General features: G+C 44.8%; 1 protein-coding gene across 2 annotated transcripts in view; it reads left to right on the top strand.

Annotated features, from left to right (window-relative positions):
* The window catches only part of MTREX (Mtr4 exosome RNA helicase), a 629,876-nt gene that overhangs the window by 377,728 nt on the left and 228,299 nt on the right, over positions 1–23,849 (top strand). For both annotated transcript variants that reach the window (XM_069222101.1, XM_069222093.1), the window contains 2 exons: positions 2,328–2,478; positions 12,302–12,474. In XM_069222101.1, coding sequence (XP_069078202.1) covers positions 2,328–2,478; positions 12,302–12,474 — 324 coding nt within the window. The remainder of the gene's footprint in view (positions 1–2,327; positions 2,479–12,301; positions 12,475–23,849) is intronic.

Consider the following 23,849-nt stretch of genomic DNA (forward strand, 5'->3'; position numbering starts at 1 on the left):
ACCATCATGGAAATGGACAGATCAGTGCATCTTGGGGTAGCCAGATGCCACACTCCACAGGAAGTGGTCACCAGGTGGGAGGGAACCTGGTAGCCCATTGTGCACCAACCGCATTCTGCCTTGAGAGCACTTCAAAGCATAAAGAGGGCACCCCTGATACCCAGACCTCAGATCTCATCCATCTCAGAAGGACCGAAGAAAGACTGCTCTGCTGCACCGAGAGTCCAGCAAAGATAGGGCTGCACCTGTGCAAAGAAAGGGACTGTGCCTTCCATGTCATGCACAAGAAGTCTTCTCCGGAGCCCAATCAAACCAAGAACTCAAAGAGCCAGCTGACTTGTCTCCTTTTCGCAGCACATGGATTCAACATCTGAAGAAGCCTGCTAGGTCAAGTTGGTAGCCCTAAGTCTTCAAGCTGCTACTGCTGCTGCACAGCACCGAGGACCAAGACCCAATGCACGGAGTTGCACCCAAGTTTGCTGAGCCTGGGAGTGCTGTTGAAGTGTTGCTGGGAAACTTATCGAACCAGGAAGTATTGGCCGGTGACTACAACAATGGGTGACTGGTCATCCGGTGGCGACTGGACTTCAGTCAGACCAGAGGGGACTTTGTGGTCTTTGACACTGCAAACAGTTTTAGTCTTCGTGGACTAAGGAATCCCTGCAGGAAGACTCACGTTGATAGTGTCTCATCCACAGCATCCTAAGAGTATCTTCAGTGTCCTTCTTCCCTTGCATCAGGGCCACGCCATAGTAATCTATTGCAACGTGGAAAATGTGCCTGGGACTACTGAAGTACTGCTTCACCTGTGAAGGTTACTGTTCTTGAGGACCTTGCTGGTCCCTCTCAATAGCTCCTTGCTGCAGTTGGGTGCCCGACCAACTGCAGTGACACCTGAGTGTTCATTCAAGTGTCCAATTTGTTGACGCACCCACATCTGGTTTGCCTCTGGTGTTTGGAGTGGGACCGTGGCTCTAAGACCTGTGAGGAGTGCCATGCAAAGAACCCCATGGTGCTGAGAGGACAGTCCTTCAAGCTTCTAGCCGTCGGGTGACGCCACAACTCTGTAACCTGGTCACAGAGAAGGCTCCAAGATCACTCGCAGAGCTGCTTCCAAAGGTCGCAGTCTTCATCCTGGTCATCATATGAGTCAGAAAAAAATATGTCTAAGAAGTCAAAGTTCTCTTAGACTTCTCCTACCGGTACAAGTCCTCAGACCTAGCATGGGAGAGTCGCAATACTTGCCCTTGCTCGCAGTGGAGTATGTGCCAGGGTTGGCTCAGCGCCTCCCAGAGCTGCTCAAGTCAGTGCGACCCCTGTGCAACTAGAGGAGTTTTTTGGTGCTATGCACTTACTCTTTGGGAGCCTGACCCCTTTGGAGCACCTTTGGGCCCCATGGGTGTTGGGGGGGCCCCTACTGGTTCTCTGCTGGCAGGTTTGCCTAGGGCACCAGTTGGGTACCTACTCCAGTGCTGTTGCTCCCTATGCTCCATCATTTTACCAGACTCTGACTTGCGTGCTCATTCTGCCAGAGCCAGGGCTGCAACCACTACGTTAGCTTGCAAAGTCCCTGTATTCAACATCTGTCAAGCAGCAGTGTGGGCATCCTTGCAGATGTTCATTAAGCATTATTGCTTGGATGGTCGGGTCCATTGTGACAGGCATTTTGCGCAGTCTGTCATGAAATGCTTTTCGGTCTAATAGGTTCACAGACCCACCTCCTGGGTGGTATTGCTTATGTATCCTTTCTGTGGTTAGAAATATGTGGGCAGAAGTCTGTCAAATGAACATGTTACTTACTTATGGTAACGTCTTATCTGGTAGAGACCGCCTAGCTGCAGATTCCTTACCATTCCTCCTCCCAAACCCACCCCCCCATCCTTCCTGTTCTGCATTCTGATTCAATAAGGTCTTTCTTCTGAGGGCCTTAGAAATGCACAGCAGTCTGTCAGCATAATCTGCGAATAGATGTCAGCTCACGGGGTAGCAATTACATAGGCACTACACAAGTACATGACATGGAGCAGCGTGACACCACCTCCTGCAGTGCAAGAATATTGCTCTGAAATTTCTGGGTCCTGTCTGACACCTAGGGAATATTCTAAGGTAAGGAATTTCTGGCTAGGTGGTCTCTACCAGATAAAGCATTACCAAAGGTAAGTAACTGATTCATCTAATTTGGTATTGAACGTCAATAAGGTTGTTGAACTTTCTCAATTCAAAAATATAAGTGATTTTTGAGTATTCTCTTAATGCACAGTGACAAGCGCACTTTTCAATGCAGTTTTTAAATTAGCTAGTATTTTAATATTTTTTGTTCTCCTTAGGGTTCTGCTGATCCATTGAACAGTGCTTTTCACCTAACTTACAACATGGTTCTCAACTTGTTGCGGGTAGAGGAAATTAATCCTGAATATATGCTGGAGAAATCTTTCTATCAGTTTCAACATTACAGAGCCATTCCTGCTGTAGTGGAGAGTAAGTACTCTGCCTCCTAAGTTTTATCTTTTGTGGTTTTCCCTAATATTGTTTTTCACTCCTAAACATACTGCAGCACGTATGTTTGATTTTTTTTTTTTTTTTTTTTTTTTTTTTTATCTATAAGCAATCTATTGACACTTTTTGTAGAGCTGTTTTTCATTTGTAAGTGTTCTCATTTGAATTGCTTATTGTGTTTTATTCTGATTTTATTTGATCATTTATTTGTTCCGATGGCCATAATCTGCATCCAAAGACTTGTGGATAAGAGGAAAGACGCAACATACCACACAATTTAAAATACAAAGGTTTATTTTTTAACCTATTCACTGAATGGCAGAAGTTGGTCATTAGTTGTAAATTGTTTTGACGTCTTATTCTACAAGGAGCTTGCCTGAGCGGGAAAAAGCATGTCTGCCACTTCTGGCCCTCTCTGTTTATATGTGACATCAGAAACCTTAAGTCTAACTGTGGCTTGCACTGATAATTGGTGAGTGCTTTGTAAAGCAGGTGTGGTGTGAGATATCCTAGGAATATGTTAATTGCCTGGACAGCGCAGGTTTGGAAGTAGTCCCTCATCAGACAGTGTAAAAATATAGATGCCTATGTGAAATGTTACCTCGAAATGTGGTTCTGGTCTGCTCCTTTGAAAGCGGGCACTCTCTTTTGGGTAGTTTTAGGTAGAAGCTTTCATTTTGTTACAAATATTGGAACTCAGGTGTTGTAATACACCCCTTCCCCCAGTATTTTTACCTAATGTTGCGGTACTATATCAATACAGCCAACTTTAAATACCTGGTTTATATATAGCTCTTATCTTTGTAAATGGAAATTCAGTTTTAGCTTCATTAATGCTAAACCATTCTCTGATCTTTTTGGAATCTGTCCTCTGCTAATCTCCGATATTTCTCAAGCTCCCTTGAGCCATGTAATAGCACCTGTGTAGCATCACTGTAATTATAAAAAAAAAAAAAAATATGGTGCTTAACAGTTCATTAAGTGATTAAATGTGTGCAACATCAATGAGTCTTGAGACTCATGTGTAGCCCATGTGCAGGTGAATGTCTGAGTTTTCCCTCATCCCCCATTGCTTACTGGTCATACATTATTACATCTTATGGACTGCGTTTTTGGCTAGCAGCCTCAGCATGTATAGTTTGTTACCATCAGCCATTGCCTCTCCATTGTTTCTTGGCAATATCCTGAAGCCTTGAAGCTAAGAAACTTCGTAATAAGCCGTAAACCATACATAGCAATTTATCTTGCATGGTCTGCAGTCTACAAGTTCTATCCCCAGATTTACTCTTATAGTGAATTGCTTTAGCAATGTTTATTCCCCCTCCCACCTAAACGTACTATGATCATTATAGATTTCCTGTTTTGCAAGGCAATTTCAGTTTGGGTGCACTAACACCTTTCTACTTATCTCTTTGGGGTAGCCACATCACTATTCCATGTCATGCAAACTTTCTCCGCCACAATATTGAACATCAGCAGTTTGATAGAGTTCCCTTTTGTGTATGTTGTTCTGTTCGTTTTGTTTACTAGGTGGTCTACTGAATGAGTTGAGAACTTCTGCCTAGTCCAATTACACTTACTGTGCATTGGTGCTCAGAAGAAATCTGTGCTTCTCAAAACTGCTTTTGGTCAACATGTTAAGCGCTCAATGTCTAACTTCTCATGAAGTTATCTGAATCTGCATCCATACTGAACCTATTATCGCACTGACTCCCATTGCATAGTCTGAGGTAATGACCCCATCACACCTGCATCTTACTTCCTGCTCAACCTTGTTAGGACAGATTATAATTTTTTTCTATATTGATTGTTTTGCTCTCATTATTAATGCAGTCTCTAGTGCAGTTGTGTTAAGCAAGGCACTAATCCTAACTGACATATAATTAAACTAACATCACATAATCAGTGGGTTACCACATTTAGATGTTAAATTATCTACATTTGTACAGTGCTCACTACCATTAGTAAGGTTCTGTAATACTTCCTGGGAAATCTTTTACACCGTTCTGGAGTTTCTATTGATTTGTTACAAATGATTCTTTTGTTGTGTCTTAGTAGAGATTAGTTCAATGTAACACTACTAAAGGCTCATGTTGTCTACTTTGAATTTATAGGTACACTGAAGGCACATTCATTTAGAGGAAAGTATAGTAGCTTAAAGTTGACACTATTTTCTTTGATTCTGGAGTTCTACAACTAACCTATCCAATATTCTTTATTTCAGCTAGAATATACATCAGTCTAACCTTGGGTAGAAGCCTAGGTTACTTATTCTTGTTAATGCTATTTTATATGCAGCCACCTGAAAGCATAAACCTTTTCATGCAGCCTTTATCTCAGCACATCAGATGCCAGTGTTTAGTAGTTCGAGCTTCATCCAACTTCAAGATAAACTAGTTTCCTATGGTCCCAGTTTATAGCCCAAAAGACTGAACACACTTGGCCATGAAGTGTATACTTTGAACAACCTCTTTGTTAGATATTGCCTTGCTTTTCTGGACATGGCAATTCATGCTATTTACCTCCGCACATGTGAATCTTTCTGGCCCCTTGTCTAGGATGGGCTTATGTAGCTAAGCAGTCTATCAAGATTATCATTGACTCTACTGCTTCAGCGAACCACTCAGTGGGAAGTGGACTCATTATCAGGGGTATTCATAGATGTGCTCGACTAACTTCTTGGGGTAGTTCAGAACTAATAGCTAGACGTGCCATTGGTGCCCAAAATCAAACCTGTTTACGGAGGAGGTTTCAAACCCCTTCCTTGCTTTGTTGGCTAGCTACATAATAGACCTAAAATTGTTATCTGATCCTAATGCGAACATTGAACAGGACACTATGGCCCAGGGCTATCCATCAAATGGAACTAGTGTAAAATTGGTGTAGGATCGGACTTATTTGGTTCACCTGATTTCAAAAGGTGGAGTAAAACCTAAACATATTGCCTTTACAAGAACAGCTTCTGCACAAAGAGGTGTGCTAAAATTGTACCCAACAGTGTTACTAAAATTTAGCATGAACGTTTCTGGTATTGTTGAGTACTTTGTTGAAAATTGGTGTCCTGTTTAAGTGGAATGAGTACTGTTAAAATGCATTTGCTAGAATTAAAAATGAAACCATTAAGGCTTTATCAGGTAATGTTGATGTACATTTGTGGAAGCAGGGAGTTATCCTGCAAATCACTAAAGATCTGGTCGTCACAAGGTAGTTAGTGGCTCTGCACATACGTACACATAATCCATCATCTGCAGCTTAATCTGCAGATTTTAACAAAAAAATTGTTTCTAACTCAAATGGTTAAAAAGATAGTAAAAAGGCAGTGACACGTGTTGCCGCGCAGTGGGAGGCCCTTTGCAAAGTTTAACTGCTCACCTTTCTGTAGCTTATTGTTATATTTGGGTGTCAAATTGGTACTAATGAGGTACAATTAATGCCCAGACAAGGTTAACAGGTTTAAAAATGACTAAAAGAGGTAATGCTGTCACAAGATGTGCCGCATTATTTGCATTTTCTTATTTCATAATTTACTCAACCCTGCCTCATCATTGCAGTGGTCCTGATAATTAATAGTCTATCCACACACCACTCAATATGTGTCTTCTCAGTGCTAACCAATTAATTCAATTCAAAGATGACACTGGATACACTTGGTGGGTGGTTTATAAACACTCTCAAAGGCAGTTATAATCATGGCTTTATTTAGGATTGAGCCACTGAAGTTATGGATTAGAATAGTTCTGCAGTGAATGTGCTTTACAACAACAATATTGTGGGGCTTGAATCTTGTTTTGGAAGTTGTAAATATGATACCTGACACTCTTTGAAAAATGTTGGAAATCAAATTAGTAGGCCCTGATGAAGTTCTAAGAAAAAATGTTTGGGGAATAAACCGGATTATGGTGATAAGTGTTTCATCCTTTTGGATCATTATTTTGAGTTGAAATAAACTATATCAAGGGAGAGGTGACTAAAATTCTAGAAGATGGACTTTTGATCTTCTTTGTGAATCAGAATGTACTGTGCATAGTGTATAGAGGCAACCCATTGTTCATAACTATCATAACATCCAAAAGGTATAATATTACAAAAGGAAGGATAAATATTGATGAAATAAGTGATACCCGGTGAAGTGTGCATCTGAATCTTGGTGGTAATGTTCAGGATTTAGTTTGAAGTGTGCATGTCCTAGAAACACCTCCTTTCTTGTCTGTACAACCAAGAATATTGGTTGTTGTTCAGCTTCTTCTGACCGCGACATGGCCCCACACGTTTTTGTAAGCACTATTTTAAGGTTCATGGTGTATGCATTGTGAAGACAGAGGTGCTTTTTCCTCTGATTTGTCTGTTTAGTAGGTAGTCACCTCACTCTCATGGTATCACCTGATAACATAAATATAGGTGTTTTATCCAAAATAATCAAAACCTTTCACTAATAAACTGCAAAGCCCTCTTGCTTATTTGGATAATCTTCCTAGTACAATGAGGCTCTTACGCAAGGTACTTCATAGTTCCAAAAATAACTGTGTAATCCCTCTCCTTTCTTTATGACTGTACCCCATCCTTCCTTTTCAAGTTAGCTACAGCTGTGTCATGGTAGACCTGGAGGCATCATGTGATCATAATACAACATTGAGCAGGGTTTTACCTGGGTAGTATGACGCAGGGATATCAATCAGTGTAGAATCTGACTTATTTTGGCGACATAATTTCAAAAGATTGATTAAAACCTAACCATGGTCATGCCTTTACAAGAGCAGCTTCTGCACGAATAGGTGAGCTAAAATTGTTTCTACCTTTGTTACCCAAACCTTGCAGAAGCATTTTCAGTCTGCATATCCCAGAAACCCCTCTTTCATGTTTGTACATCCAAGAATATTGGTTGTTATTCAGCCGCTTTAGATACTTTCCACATTTCAAACAATCAAAAGGCAGCGTTGGTGACTTTTCAAAGACCAGTGTCCTTCACAAACATGTATACGACAGTGACATAGCTGCTACGCATTTTCTTTTTGTCCGCATTACTATTTTTTTTTAAACTAATTTAAAGTTTCAGATGCCTGCAATGTGAAGACAGCTGTGCTTTGTTCTCTGATTTGAGAGTTTAGTAAGTAGTCTCTTTACTATAGTGGTTTCACTTCTTAAGTCCTAAATACAGGTGCTTTTTCCACAATGATCAAAACCTTTCACAATGAACTATAAACTCTTTCTTTTTTGGATAATTTTCCTTATTAACATTTAATCACATATAATCACGGCTTGAGTGTTGTCATATTTAGACTGGTAGTTGTATTGTTGCCTTTTTGGGGATGTTACTTAAGGTGCTTTAATATCATTATTACAGTTATTGCATGGAAGGCCTTGATAAGTTCCAGTCTTCACAGTTGCAATTACTTTATTAATTCTTATTCCAGCTTTAATAATTGATATGCAATATTACTCCTCCAGCAGCATTATGTCATGGGTTTGTAGTGAAATGTCAGCTGTAGCTATGAATTACATTTAATGGGTCTGAACAAGCGACATCATTACTGTCCATTAATATCTGATGTGATTCAAAAGTGATGTGTGATTAAAAGTCCAATGGCCAAAATTACATGCTGGTCAGAGTTTGACAACTGAAAACAAGTGTTTCTGAACTTCAGCGTAGAATCAGTAAGTGGGACATGAGATCTCGGCAACACTTGAAGTTAATCATACAACTGCACAGCTCTGAGTTCATGTGTATTACAGTGATTCTGAGTGTCCTTTGGAGTGGTAGTAGACAGAATCTATTGCTGTGAGAATTTTAAAACAGATCCCATTGTGAGTGGGGAGCATAAGAAATGTGAGACCCATTAAGTCTAGCACAGGACGTGACAATTTGGTAGAATACATTTCTAATGGTAATTGGACCCCTGCATTTCATATTGATGCTTTACGATTGCATTACAACTGAGATTTAAGAAAACACCTTCCCAGCATGCTGATTTTCAAATTTCAGCTTGATGTAAAAAGTAATGTGGCTTACTTAACTGATCATATAATTATTATTTGTACTACGTGATTTTCTTGAAAAGCGCAGAGAACCAGTGAATCTTTAATGTGATTGGCCCAGCGGGAATTCCATATGGAAATCAGTAGAATCAATAATAAGCACTTCCAACTGAGGCAGCTGAAGACTTAAATAAAACAGTATTAGTTTCCTTTGAAGTGTCATTTCCAACTCTTAAACCTTTTCCCTAAAAAAGAAAGACTAGTGATTTTTCTTGAGATTCAGTCCACTGAACATGCTCCAGGTTTTAAGAATTTCTGCCAAATTACTCTGCCTTCTGGGGAGGTACACCCAAAGTAAATTCAAACCCATAGTAGTGGGCATGTACTCCCCATTTAAAGTAGACTGTGAAGTAACTGACAGTTGCTGGCAGGCTTTCTTACCTGTGCCCTGGTGGGATAGGAGTCTACTAATCCCTTTTGTATACATTCTCCTTAATTACTACTTAGGTGGAAACTTTGGCTTCTTTTATGTATATGATAAGTGTTTGATCTTCACTGTGCTTTGCATGGAAACAGGATGCAGCAAGACCTCCTTGTGGCAGTGCTAGATGACGGTGTTTTCTGCAAAGGACATTGCCATTCTAGCTTCCCTGTTACCATACCCGCCTCTTGGTGCTGTGTTTGAGACCCCTTGGCAGTTTCATCCTCGTCTTTGCAGTGTACTTTCAGCCCGGAGCAGAGCCTCAGACAAATGATTTACCTATGCTGATTTGACTGCATCCACTGTGCTGCCTGCTGACACCTACCCCCTTGGTCAGTATGTCGCTTCTAAGATGCCCAGTGCACATCACATGGCCATCTGTACCCTTCTCCATCTCCACTGTGCCAAGGATTTTCTGAAAATCAGAGACCCCATGGAGTTTGCGCTGCTTTGACGGGAACCCACTTTTCCTTAATGAGTTGCACCTTTTCCTTAATGCACTTGCTTCTTCATTTTTATAACCTGGGAACATTTGCTCTGCTCTTTCTGGCCAGAGTTATTGATTTGATCATGTCCACAATTTGACTGCCCTGGCTTCGCTGTAGTGTCCCCAGCTCAAGATAAATATAGGCCACCTTGAGGCAGCAGTTTTTACTCATCTGTGCACTGTCCACTAGAGGTCAGTAACATGCAGATCATACAAAGGGGCTACTCCCTCACTTTTGTGACCCCCCCCCCCCCATGCCACCCACTTACAACAAGCTGATGGAGGACCCACCTCCTTGCTCAATCAGGAAGTGCTGGCTGTCCTGGCCAAGGGGGCTATAGAATTTACCCTCATCTGAAGTAGGCCGTTGCTATTCATGCTTCTTTCTGGTACCCAAGAAACATGGAGGCCTTGATCCTTTTCAATTTCTTCCACGGTCCCGTCCTGCCTGCTCACCGATGTTACCTGCAGTTTACTGCAGGCCACAGGCACTTTCAGTGTGCCGTGCTCCCTTTTGACCTTACCAGCGCACCTAGGGTGTTCACCAAGGTGATGGTTGCCGCTCATCTATGGAGATCAGGGGTGCCAGTGATTCCCCTATCTTGTCGAATGGCTGTTGAAGCATGCTCACCCAGTGCTGGTCTCGCCCACATTAAGGCTTCGTCAGACCTTCTGCACTTGCTGGAGTTCACAGTCAACGAGCTGAAGTAACTAACACCTGACTCCCTTTCAGAAGTTCCCTTTCTTCGGAGCTGTTTTGGACAAGGTGTAGTTTCGGGCCTATCCTCCTGAACAGAGAGTCTGGGATATTCAGGCTATGATCCTGATGTTTCAGCCTCTATCCTGGATTTCGGTGACACTCTGAGGCTGTTGGGACTTATAGCCTCCTGCATTCTGCTTGTGACACATGCCTGTTGGCATATGCGTCTCTGTAGTGGGTCCTAAAGTTACAGAGGGCACAGCTTCAGGTGAATCTCACCTGCATTGGTGGCTAAAGAACCATGATTGCGTCAGTGGCATACCCCTCTCCCTTTCCCACCCAGATCTGACACTGGTGATAGATGAGTCACTCCTGGGATGGGGTGGCCATCTAGGAAAGGTGGAGAGCAGAGGCCTCTGGTCCTTGGCAGAATCTGGACTCCACATCTACTGGAACTCGGGGTGAAGGTGTTCATGGACACACCACCGCCATGTGGCACTGCTACAAATGGAGAGGGACGGGGTCGTGGACCCTTTGTCAAGAGGCTGTGTGTATCTGGACATGGCTGGAACGTCAGGGCATTTCCCTGGTCGGGGGTTTCTGAAAGCCAGAGCAGATGAACTCAGACGAATATCCCTAGCAGATCCTGAATGCAGTGTCTAGAGGTGATGCAAGGTCTTTTTCAGCATTAGAGGCTTGGTTTGTTTCCCAGCATTGAAAATGTGCAGTGTCATTGGTTTTATACGCTATAGTTTCCAAAGCGGCTCTCGCTTGGAGACTAGTTTGAGTCTCCTGTACACCTTTTATGCCCATACCACTTCTGCCCAGAGTTCTCAAGAAGATAAGGAACAATTGGGCCCAAGTCATTCTTTTGGCTCTGGACTGGGATGGGAGAGTTGGGTATCGCAAGCTGTTGGGCATGGCCATCAGTCCTCTAATCAGGCTGCTCCTTCTGAAGGATCTTCTATCGCAGCAGCAAGGAAAGGTTCTCCACCTGAACCTGTCAATGCTCCATCTTCATGCATGGAGATTGAGCAGCAACAGTTAACAGCTTTTGAAATTCTGCCATACGTAAGTCTGCAATGTTATCTTGGCAGCTCTGCATCCCACAACCAAGACTGTATATGTCTGCCATTTTTGTGGCATGCTGTGCAATGAAACAGACTCTTTTTCTGATTCCCTTCCTCAGGTCCTTCTCTTTATCCTCCTTCTTGCCCTGCAGGGCTCTGCTCTGGGCACTCCAAAGGACTATCTTTCACCTATCTCAGCCTTTCAGTGGTTGCCAGATCAGCCATCCCTCCTAAAAATCCCCTTTTGTAAATAGATTCTTGAAAGGGTGCAACACTTTTTCCCTGTCACTCTTCATCATGCCTCAGTGGGACTTCAATCTTGTCCTATCTTTTTTAATGTGTGCTCCCTTTGAGGATGACTCCACCTATTGGCACCCAGAGGTACTGCTCATGAAAAATTCCCAGATCCAGTCTGATCCCTGGGGATAATTCTAAGGTAATCTGCGGCTAGATAGTCTCTACCAGATAAGACTTTACTTAAGGTAAGTAACTTGTTAGTTAACTGCTGTTAGACAAAAAGTATTGTTCCTGCTAAATTGTATGTGTCTGCCTTCTTTCAACACTTACAGCATGTCCTTGTACCCTAGGCTGTCTGGGTTTTCCATTTTTTATTTAGAAACTGGCTGCATGAATTGTACGTCCTTTAAAAGTTACTTTTTGCGGAAACAGTTTGTGCTGTTTTGGCTTGTACAATATTTGCTCCGTCCATTAATAAACCACCTACTATTTTGTGTAGTGTAATGTACTTTGGTTTTTGGCAAACCTTTTTTGGACCTGGCTCTTGATCTCAATTAAATCAGTTAATGCATGTATGCATTTTGAGTGATTCTTTTTACAGAAATTTTGTGTTTGGGCAGAAGTACATAGAAAACCTTTAAATTTAAGTCAGGCCCCTGTAATCAGCTCAGCAAAGGACCCCTCAAATCTGCTATGAGCGGTTTCTGATGTCATACAAATAAGTTTTGTTTCTATCCCCGTTTTGAATCTTGATATTTTACGTATTTGTAAATATGCCTGTCTACCTCACGGTTTTCAAATGTTTATTTACATTTATTTGTTCTTGCAACTATTTGAGGGCTTTTTTGTTTGTTCAGAGGTAAAGAAATTGGAGGAGCAGTACAATAAGATTGAAATTCCAAATGAAGAAAGTGTGGTTACCTACTACAAGATTCGACAACAGCTTGCAAAACTAAGCAAAGAGATTGAAGAATACATTCATAAGCCCAAATACTGCTTGCCCTTTTTGCAACCAGGCAGGCTGGTCAAGGTACACCTTTTTACTTCCTCTATGCTGTTAGGGTTTGTTTAATAAAGTTTTCCCTATTTTCTATTTTTCAGTTTTCAGTGTGTTGCCTGTAGATAGGATTTGAGTTGCTACACAGATAAGGGTCATGTCTGTCTCCTTTTTGTTTGCAACAGAGTTGTCCTGGTTGAGGTCTGAGTGGTACTGTTTATACTTGTCAGCAACTTCAAATACTGTATAGTGAATGATCCATCCATTCATTGGAAATGATCCTGGGAATGTCTTTATAGGTAAAGGATATTACCACTACTGCTATATTATCTTATTCATTAATGCTTAATGTTGTGTTGACTGTAGCTTCCAAAGCATGTTTTTATAGTGAAAGAAAATGATGAATGCTATACAGGGATATTCATGGCAAGGTAATAGAAAAGCATTTGAGTTTTTGTAGCTTTTCAGCTTCCTTATTAGATGTTTGAATACTTAATACCTACTGTTAAATGTTAGTGCAGTGGTTCCCAACCCGTGGTCTGAGGACCCCCTGGCGATCTGGAAAGCCTACTTATGGGATCTGCAACTGCTTAGAAAACTAAATTATATTAACAGGTTAATGAAGGGTATATAATTTTTTTTTTAAAAGCAAAATGTAAATTTGAACATTGTGAAATGTTCTACCTTTGGGAAGGAATTTAACACTCGAGGCAGAAAATTAAATTAGTGTTCTCATTTTGATTAGTTGAAGCAGTACAATTGCATCAAACAAAATGCAGTATGGACGACTAGTGGCCTCAAATCAATTTAGATAAGGTCCAACCTTCTCATTAAAATTTTGATTTGTTTTACATATTTGTTTGTGAATGAAATAAATGATTACATATTTTATGTATTTGTTTGATACATGTTTGTTTCTGTATTTTTTTATGTATTATATTGTTTTGTGGTTCAAATCTGCGAAAATGTTTAGGCTAGGGTCTCCCACTTCAAGTAATGACTCAGTGGAGGTCCCCGGATTCCAGTAGTGATTAATTGGGGATCCTTGGGTTCCAGTAATGATTAAGTGGGGTCCACAAGAGTCAGAAGGTAAAGAACCACTCTGTGTGTTTTACTGCTTCAAAATGACGCTTGTGGTGTATGCCAGCTGTTTGAGGCAAACAATTTGCAGCCTGAATCTTTTCTGGATTCACATGCTGTGCATTAATCTGCCATCTAGTGGCTTGGACCAGAATTCTCCAATATGCCAGTAGTCCTTCTCTTTTGGTTGTTGGGCATTGATGGTTGCACCATTTGGTATCCTATCCAGCCACCTCTGAGGTCATACGCCCTCCCAGGAAGTTCCTATTAGTGGTCAGTGTTAGATTATTTTTTTCTGCTGTTGAGACTTAAATCATAGCGGAAGGCTGTCCAACCTATGAAGAATAAGTTTGTAGAATTTGTTTTGCTGAAGACGATCTAAGATGCCACTGACAGAAATGTACTTGATAAGGAATGTCAAACGATTATGTTAAACTATTATTGAAGAATCCCCTTATAGGGGACTCCCTGTACTAAGTGATATGGAGAGGACGCCGTTCCAGTTTAGCCCCAACTGCCACTACAAATTAGCCCAAAGACTAGCATCGGGTGTGTAACCTGTGCCTCTTGCCCAACCACTAAAACGAAGACTGCGAGGCCTGTGTGGATTTTAAAATGAAGATGCTGAAGGTGAGGGACAAGCAGAGGCGGGCACACTATGAATCCCTCTGGTTCCAGGGCAGGGACACCGAAGGCGGTCAAACTCCTGAAAAGACCTCGTAAGTCAGTTGAGGTCGCGAGGGTCAGAAGACTGATCAAAAATGAGAAGCTTCGACGTTGAAGAAAGAAGGGAAGAAATGGCAAAGACAATGGCAAAAGATACACCATTAAAGGGTATCTAAATGGTGAAAAGAACATCATCAGTGCTCGACTCTGAAGAGCGAACCACGGAAATCGAGAGAAGGAATAGTCAGCTTGAGGCAGAAGTGGCAGCAGTTCTGCAAAAGAAAATTGATTTTGGCAATTCCCTTTAAGACTTTCGAATACCACAGAAGCCTTCAATGCCGAAGGAGCGTGAGGGGGGGGGGACTTGGAGGAACTTGAGCTTCCAGTGACACCTGAGCTACAGGAGGAGGAACAAGAGCAAGAATTCTTCTTCGAGTTAGAGGATTCTGACAATTTGGCTATGAAAACATGCCAAGAGGGGATCAGAGTTTACCAAAACGTAATGGCAAGTCATTGAAACAGATTCCCTCAAAGAGGGAATTGATACTTACCCACCGAGGCCATTGCCTCAAAATGACATTGCTATGTACAGACAGCTTATTAAAAAAGCAGCAGAAAAATATGGAGTCCAATTAGAGGAGGAAAAAGCACAATCATGCTTCCTGCTGGAGACATTACTGCCTCTGTGTAGGAAGTTGGCTCTGTATGTGCTATTTCAAAGTAAGGAATAGCATGCACAGAGTCCAAGGGTTCCCCTTAGAGGTAAAATAGTGGTAAAAATAGATAATACTAGTGCTCTATTTTGTGGTAGTGTGGTCGAGCAGTAGGCTTATCCAAGGAGTAGTGTTAAGCATTTGTTGTACATACACATAGACAATAAATGAGGTACACACACTCAGAGACAAATCCAGCCAATAGGTTTTGTATAGAAAAATATCTTTTCTTAGTTTATTTTAAGAACCACAGGTTCAAATTTAACATGTAATATCTTGTTTGAAAGGTATTGCAGGTAAGTACATTAGGAACTTTGAATCATCTCAATTGCATGTATACTTTTCGAGTTATTGACAAATAGCTACTTTAAAAGTGGACACTTAGTGCAATTTTCACAGTTCCTGGGGGAGGTAAGTTTTTGTTAGTTTTACCAGGTAAGTAAGACACTTACAGGGTTCAGTTCTTGGTCCAAGGTAGCCCACCGTTGGGGGTTCAGAGCAACCCCAAAGTCACCACACCAGCAGCTCAGGCCTGGTCAGGTGCAGAGTTCAAAGTGGTGCCCAAAACGCATAGGCTAGAATGGAGAGAAGGGGGTGCCCCGGTTCCGGTCTGCTTGCAGGTAAGTACCCGCGTCTTCGGAGGGCAGACCAGGGGGGTTTTGTAGGGCACCGGGGGGGACACAAGCCCACACAGAAATTTCACCCTCAGCAGCGCGGGGGCGGCCGGGTGCAGTGTAGAAACAAGCGTCGGGTTTGCAATGTTAGTCAATGAGAGATCAACGGATCTCTTCAGCGCTGCAGGCAGGCATGGGGGGGCTTCCTCGGGGAAACCTCCACTTGGGCAAGGGAGAGGGACTCCTGGGGGTCACTTCTCCAGTGAAAGTCCGGTCCTTCAGGTCCTGGGGGCTGCGGGTGCAGGGTCTTTTCCAGGCGTCGGGACTTAGGTTTCAGAGAGTCGCGGTCAGGGGAAGCCTCGGGATTCCCTCTGCAGGCGGCGCTGTGGGGGCTCAGGGGGGACAGGTTTTGGTACTCACAGTCGTAGAGTAGTCCGGGGGTCCTCCCTGAGGTGTTGGTTCTCCACCAGCCGAGTCGGGGTCGCCGGGTGCAGTGTTGCAAGTCTCACGCTTCTTGCGGGGAGCTTGCAGGGTTCTTTCAAGGCTGCTGGAAACAAAGTTGCAGCCTTTCTTGGAGCAGGTCCGCTGTCCTCGGGAGTTTCTTGTCTTTTCGAAGCAGGGGCAGTCCTCAGAGGATGTCGAGGTCGCTGGTCCCTTTGGAAGGCGTCGCTGGAGCAGGATCTTTGGAAGGCAGGAGACAGGCCGGTGAGTTTCTGGAGCCAAGGCAGTTGTCGTCTTCTGGTCTTCCTCTGCAGGGGTTTTTCAGCTAGGCAGTCCTTCTTCTTGTAGTTGCAGGAATCTAAATTCTTAGGTTCAGGGGAGCCCTTAAATACTAAATTTAAGGGCGTGTTTAGGTCTGGGGGGTTAGTAGCCAATGGCTACTAGCCCTGAGGGTGGGTACACCCTCTTTGTGCCTCCTCCCAAGGGGAGGGGGTCACATTCCTATCCCTATTGGGGGAATCCTCCTTCTACAAGATGGAGGATTTCTAAAAGTCAGAGTCACCTCAGCTCAGGACACCTTAGGGGCTGTCCTGACTGGCCAGTGACTCCTCCTTGTTTTTCTCATTATCTCTCCTGGACTTGCCGCCAAAAGTGGGGGCTGGGTCCAGGAGGCGGGCATCTCCACTAGCTGGAGTGCCCTGGGGCATTGTAACACGAAGCTTGAGCCTTTGAAGCTCACTGCTAGGTGTTACAGTTCCTGCAGGGGGGAGGTGTGAAGCACCTCCACCCAGAGCAGGCTTTGTTTCTGTCCTCAGAGAGCACAAAGGCTCTCACCGCATGAGGTCAGACACTCGTCTCTCAGCAGCAGGCTGGCACAGACCAGTCAGTCCTGCACTGAACAATTGGGTAAAATACAGGGGGTATCTCTAAGATGCCCTCTGTGTGCATTTTTTAATAAATCCAACACTGGCATCAGTGTGGGTTTATTATTCTAGGAAGTTTAGTATCAAACTTCCCAGTATTCAGTGTAGCCATTATGGAGCTGTGGAGTTCGTTTTTGACAGACTCCCAGCCCATATACTCTTATGGCCACCCTGCACTTACAATGTCTAAGGTTTTGCTTAGACACTGTAGGGGCATAGTGCTCATGCACATATGCCCTCACCTGTGGTATAGTGCACCCTGCCTTAGGGCTGTAAGGCCTACTAGAGGGGTGACTTACCTATGCCACAGGCAGTGGGAGGTTGGCATGGCACCCTGAGGGGAGTGCCATGTCGACTTAGTCATTTTCTCCCCATCAGCACACACAAGCTGGCAAGCAGTGTGTCTGTGCTGAGTGAGGGGTCCCTAGGGTGGCATAAGACATGCTGCAGCCCTTAGAGACCTTCCCTGGCATCAGGGCCCTTGGTACCAGGGGTACCAGTTACAAGGGACTTACCTAGGTGCCAGGGTTGTGCCAATTGTGGAAACAATGGTACATTTTAGGTGAAAGAACACTGGTGCTGGGGCCTGGTTAGCAGGGTCCCAGCACACTTCTCAGTCAAGTCAGCATCAGTATCAGGCAAAAAGTGGGGGGGTAACTGCAACAGGGAGCCATTTCTTTACACAAGCCCCCCCCAGCCCACAGGCCAGGAGGCTCAGCCAAAGCTGGGAGAGTCTTCCTAGTCTGTCAGGCGAGGAAGAGTAGAGGAAATAGGCTGGTTTGTTGCAGGGCCTACTCTGCCTTACATCCTCCTGTTCAGGTCATTCCCTCTGGGGAACTGACCCACTTCCACAGTGATAGGACCTAGTCTGAACTGCCTCTTGTCTGTGCTTTTTATGTCTTCACCCATTCTCTCTATTTTGGGGTTAGAGGTATCCACCTCTGCTAATCTTATCTTAGCCAGGGTCACCCCTAGCTTACCCACAGAGGTTACCCAGAGCTGGAGTAACCCCACCATGACCAACAGGGTCAGGGGGCCTAACTTGCTATTTGGCATGGGGTCAGACCACCATGCCAAGGATAGTGCAGCCATAAAGGCTAACACCCAGCAGAGGCCACTGACAGCTATCAGTGCCCAGAACCACACCTTTAGCTCTTCACCTACAAGGGAAGGGGCTAAGTTACAGGCTTCTTTGGGTTCAGGGTGCCTGTCTGCTGTATTAGAGTGGGGGGTTAACCACATCTTGTAGTAAACACCCTTCTTCCACTCTTTCTTCTGTTAGCTGAGGAGCCACCCACTCAGGCTTAACAGTTGCCTGACTAGCCAGGACTTCTTGTGGGTCAGGTTGGACTTTATCAGGGCCATTTTTGGAGTTCTCCCCTACTGGAGCAGAATCTCCTTGGCTTGCTGGAACCTTGGCTAAAGGTTGTCCACCTTTCCTACTCTGTTTCCTTTTCTTTTTCTTCTGGGGCCTACTTGCATTTACTGCAGAGGCAGGCACTCCAGAATCCTTGGGAGAGGACTGGCACTGGACCAGTTCCTCTCTTGGGCTCTGACTAACCTCTGGGTAGTCATTTCCAAGGAGACAATCAAGGGGGAGGTCTGTACTGACTACCACCCTTCTCCAGCTAAAAGTCCCACCCACTTCTATGGGCACAAAAGCCACAGGCCTATCAGTGACCCTGTCTGGGCTAACTCTTACTCTGGCCATCTCACCTGGGATGTACTGGTTTGAGAACACCAGCCTGTCATGCACAATAGTGTGACTGGCACAAGTGTCTCTCAGGGCAGTGGCTGGGATTCCATTCACCAGTAGGTGGTGGAAGTGTCTACTTCCCTCTGGAATCTCCAACTCACCTGTTGGGCCCTTTTTCCAGTTGAAGGCTATGAAGACCTCCTCATCTGAGGAGTCATCCCCAATGGCTACACTGGTCACCCCTGGGATTTTGCTAGGGGGTTTGTTTTTGGGACAAGAAGTGTCCTTGGTGTGGTGCCCTGTCTGTTTACAGTTATGGCACCATGCCTTAGTGGCATCCCAGCTCTTACCCTGGTACCCACCTTTGTTTTGGGTTGTGTCTCTGGGCCCACCCACCTGGTCTGGTTTTTGGGGGCCTACAGGGGACTCTTTTTCTTTGTTTCTAGTGTCACCCACTTTCTCCTGGGGAGGCTTTGTAACCCCTTTCTTTTGGTCACCCCCAGTGGAAGTTTTGGTTACCCTAGTCTTGACCCAGTGGTCTGCCTTCTTTCCCAATTCTTGGGGAGAAATTGGACCTAGGTCTACCAGATACTGATGCAACTTTTCATTGAAGCAGTTACTTAAAATGTGTTCTTTCATAAACAAATTATAAAGCCCAACATAGTCATACACTTCATTTCCAGTTACCCAACCATCCAGTGTTTTCACTGAGTAGTCAACATAATCAACCCAGGTCTGGCTCGAGGATTTTTGAGCCCCCCTGAATCTAATTCTATACTCCTCAGTGGAGAATCCAAAGCCCTCAATCAGGGTACCCTTCATGAGGTCATAGGATTCTGCATCTTTTCCAGAGAGTGTGAGGAGTCTATCCCTACACTTTCCAGTGAACATTTCCCAAAGGAGAGCACCCCAGTGAGATCTGTTTACTTTTCTGGTTGCACAAGCCCTCTCAAAAGCTGTGAACCATTTGGTGATGTCATCACCATCTTCATATTTAGTTACAATCCCTTTAGGGATTTTCAACATGTCAGGAGAATCTCTGACCCTATTTATGTTGCTGCCACCATTGATGGGTCCTAGGCCCATCTCTTTTCTTTCCCTTTCTATGGCTAGGATCTGTCTTTCCAAAGCCAATCTTTTGGCCATCCTGGCTAACTGGATGTCCTCTTCACTGGAGTTATCCTCAGTGATTTCAGAGTTGTTGGTCCCTCCTGTGAGGGAACCAGCATCTCTGACTATTATTTGTGGAGTCAGGGCTTGAGAGGCCCTGCTTTCCCTAAATAGGACTGGTAGGGGGGAATTTTCCTCCAAGTCACTATCTTCATCCTCTGTGTTGCCATCCTCAGAGGGGTTGGCCTTTGCAAACTCTGCCAACAGCTCCTGGAGCTGTAGTTTGGAAGGTCTGGGGCCCATTGTTATTTTCTTTATTTTACAGAGTGACCTTAGCTCCCTCATCTTAAGATGGAGGTAAGGTGTGGTGTCGAGTTCCACCACATTCACATCTGTACTAGACATTATGCTTCTAAAAGTTGGAATACTTTTTAAGAAACTAAAACTAGTTCTAGAATCTAATTCAAACTTTTAACAAACTTTTAAACTCTAAAAGAAATGCTAACAGGGACTAACACAAGGCCCTAGCAGGACTTTTAAGAATTTAGAAAACTTTTCAAATTGCAAAAATCAATTTCTAATGACAATTTTGGAATTTGTCGTGTGATCAGGTATTGGCTGAGTAGTCCAGCAAATGCAAAGTCTTGTACCCCACCGCTGATCCACCAATGTAGGAGGTTGGCTCTGTATGTGCTATTTCAAAGTAAGGAATAGCATGCAAAGAGTCCAAGGGTTCCCCTTAGAGGTAAAATAGTGGTAAAAATAGATAATACTAGTGCTCTATTTTGTGGTAGTGTGGTCGAGCAGTAGGCTTATCCAAGGAGTAGTGTTAAGCATTTGTTGTACATACACATAGACAATAAATGAGGTACACACACTCAGAGACAAATCCAGCCAATAGGTTTTGTATAGAAAAATATCTTTTCTTAGTTTATTTTAAGAACCACAGGTTCAAATTTAACATGTAATATCTTGTTTGAAAGGTATTGCAGGTAAGTACATTAGGAACTTTGAATCATCTCAATTGCATGTATACTTTTCGAGTTATTGACAAATAGCTACTTTAAAAGTGGACACTTAGTGCAATTTTCACAGTTCCTGGGGGAGGTAAGTTTTTGTTAGTTTTACCAGGTAAGTAAGACACTTACAGGGTTCAGTTCTTGGTCCAAGGTAGCCCACCGTTGGGGGTTCAGAGCAACCCCAAAGTCACCACACCAGCAGCTCAGGCCTGGTCAGGTGCAGAGTTCAAAGTGGTGCCCAAAACGCATAGGCTAGAATGGAGAGAAGGGGGTGCCCCGGTTCCGGTCTGCTTGCAGGTAAGTACCCGCGTCTTCAGAGGGCAGACCAGGGGGGTTTTGTAGGGCACCGGGGGGGACACAAGCCCACACAGAAATTTCACCCTCAGCAGCGCGGGGGCGGCCGGGTGCAGTGTAGAAACAAGCGTCGGGTTTGCAATGTTAGTCAATGAGAGATCAACGGATCTCTTCAGCGCTGCAGGCAGGCAAGGGGGGGCTTCCTCGGGGAAACCTCCACTTGGGCAAGGGAGAGGGACTCCTGGGGGTCACTTCTCCAGTGAAAGTCCGGTCCTTCAGGTCCTGGGGGCTGCGGGTGCAGGGTCTTTTCCAGGCGTCGGGACTTAGGTTTCAGAGAGTCGCGGTCAGGGGAAGCCTCGGGATTCCCTCTGCAGGCGGCGCTGTGGGGGCTCAGGGGGGACAGGTTTTGGTACTCACAGTCGTAGAGTAGTCCGGGGGTCCTCCCTGAGGTGTTGGTTCTCCACCAGCCGAGTCGGGGTCGCCGGGTGCAGTGTTGCAAGTCTCACGCTTCTTGCGGGGAGCTTGCAGGGTTCTTTCAAGGCTGCTGGAAACAAAGTTGCAGCCTTTCTTGGAGCAGGTCCGCTGTCCTCGGGAGTTTCTTGTCTTTTCGAAGCAGGGGCAGTCCTCAGAGGATGTCGAGGTCGCTGGTCCCTTTGGAAGGCGTCGCTGGAGCAGGATCTTTGGAAGGCAGGAGACAGGCCGGTGAGTTTCTGGAGCCAAGGCAGTTGTCGTCTTCTGGTCTTCCTCTGCAGGGGTTTTTCAGCTAGGCAGTCCTTCTTCTTGTAGTTGCAGGAATCTAAATTCTTAGGTTCAGGGGAGCCCTTAAATACTAAATTTAAGGGCGTGTTTAGGTCTGGGGGGTTAGTAGCCAATGGCTACTAGCCCTGAGGGTGGGTACACCCTCTTTGTGCCTCCTCCCAAGGGGAGGGGGTCACATTCCTATCCCTATTGGGGGAATCCTCCTTCTACAAGATGGAGGATTTCTAAAAGTCAGAGTCACCTCAGCTCAGGACACCTTAGGGGCTGTCCTGACTGGCCAGTGACTCCTCCTTGTTTTTCTCATTATCTCTCCTGGACTTGCCGCCAAAAGTGGGGGCTGGGTCCAGGAGGCGGGCATCTCCACTAGCTGGAGTGCCCTGGGGCATTGTAACACGAAGCTTGAGCCTTTGAAGCTCACTGCTAGGTGTTACAGTTCCTGCAGGGGGGAGGTGTGAAGCACCTCCACCCAGAGCAGGCTTTGTTTCTGTCCTCAGAGAGCACAAAGGCTCTCACCGCATGAGGTCAGACACTCGTCTCTCAGCAGCAGGCTGGCACAGACCAGTCAGCCCTGCACTGAACAATTGGGTAAAATACAGGGGGTATCTCTAAGATGCCCTCTGTGTGCATTTTTTAATAAATCCAACACTGGCATCAGTGTGGGTTTATTATTCTAGGAAGTTTAGTATCAAACTTCCCAGTATTCAGTGTAGCCATTATGGTGCTGTGGAGTTCGTGCATGACAGACTCCCAGCCCATATACTCTTATGGCTACCCTGCACTTACAATGTCTAAGGTTTTGCTTAGACACTGTAGGGGCATAGTGCTCATGCACATATGCCCTCACCTGTGGTATAGTGCACCCTGCCTTAGGGCTGTAAGGCCTACTAGAGGGGTGACTTACCTATTGTAGGAGGTTGGTTCTGTATGTGCTATTTCAAAGTAAGGAATAGCATGCACAGAGTCCAAGGGTTCCCCTTAGAGGTAAAATAGTGGTAAAAATAGATAATACTAATGCTCTATTTTGTGGTAGTGTGGTCGAGCAGTAGGCTTATCCAAGGAGTAGTGTTAAGCATTTGTTGTACATACACATAGACAATAAATGAGGTACACACACTCAGAGACAAATCCAGCCAATAGGTTTTTATATAGAAAAATATCTTTTCTTAGTTTATTTTAAGAACCACAGGTTCAAATTCTACATGTAATATCTCATTCGAAAGGTATTGCAGGTAAGTACTTTAGGAACTTCAAATCATCAAAATTGCATGTATACTTTTCAAGTTATTCACAAATAGCTGTTTCAAAAGTGGACACTTAGTGCAATTTTCACAGTTCCTAGGGGAGGTAAGTTTTTGTTAGGTTAACCAGGTAAGTAAGACACTTACAGGGCTTAGTTCTTGGTCCAAGGTAGCCCACCGTTGGGGGTTCAGAGCAACCCCAAAGTCACCACACCAGCAGCTCAGGGCCGGTCAGGTGCAGAGTTCCAAGTGGTGCCCAAAACACATAGGCTAGAATGGAGAGAAGGGGGTGCCCCGGTTCCGGTCTGCTTGCAGGTAAGTACCCGCGTCTTCGGAGGGCAGACCAGGGGGGTTTTGTAGGGCACCGGGGGGGACACAAGTCCACACAGAAATTTCACCCTCAGCAGCGCGGGGGCGGCCGGGTGCAGTGTAGAAACAAGCGTCGGGTTTTCAATGTTAGTCTATGAGAGATCTCGGGATCTCTTCAGCGCTGCAGGCAGGCAAGGGGGGGATTCCTCGGGGAAACCTCCACTTGGGCAAGGGAGAGGGACTCCTGGGGGTCACTTCTCCAGTGAAAGTCCGGTCCTTCAGGTCCAGGGGGCTGCGGGTGCAGGGTCTCTCCCAGGCGTCGGGACTTTAGGTTCAAAGAGTCGCGGTCAGGGGAAGCCTCGGGATTCCCTCTGCAGGCGGCGCTGTGGGGGCTCAGGGGGGACAGGTTTTGGTACTCACAGTATCAGAGTAGTCCTGGGGTCCCTCCTGAGGTGTTGGATCGCCACCAGCCGAGTCGGTGTCGCCGGGTGCAGTGTTGCAAGTCTCACGCTTCTTGCGGGGAGCTTGCAGGGTTCTTTCAAGGCT

Source organism: Pleurodeles waltl, chromosome 1_1 (assembly GCF_031143425.1).
Source record: "Pleurodeles waltl isolate 20211129_DDA chromosome 1_1, aPleWal1.hap1.20221129, whole genome shotgun sequence".
Classification (NCBI taxonomy): domain Eukaryota; kingdom Metazoa; phylum Chordata; class Amphibia; order Caudata; family Salamandridae; genus Pleurodeles; species Pleurodeles waltl.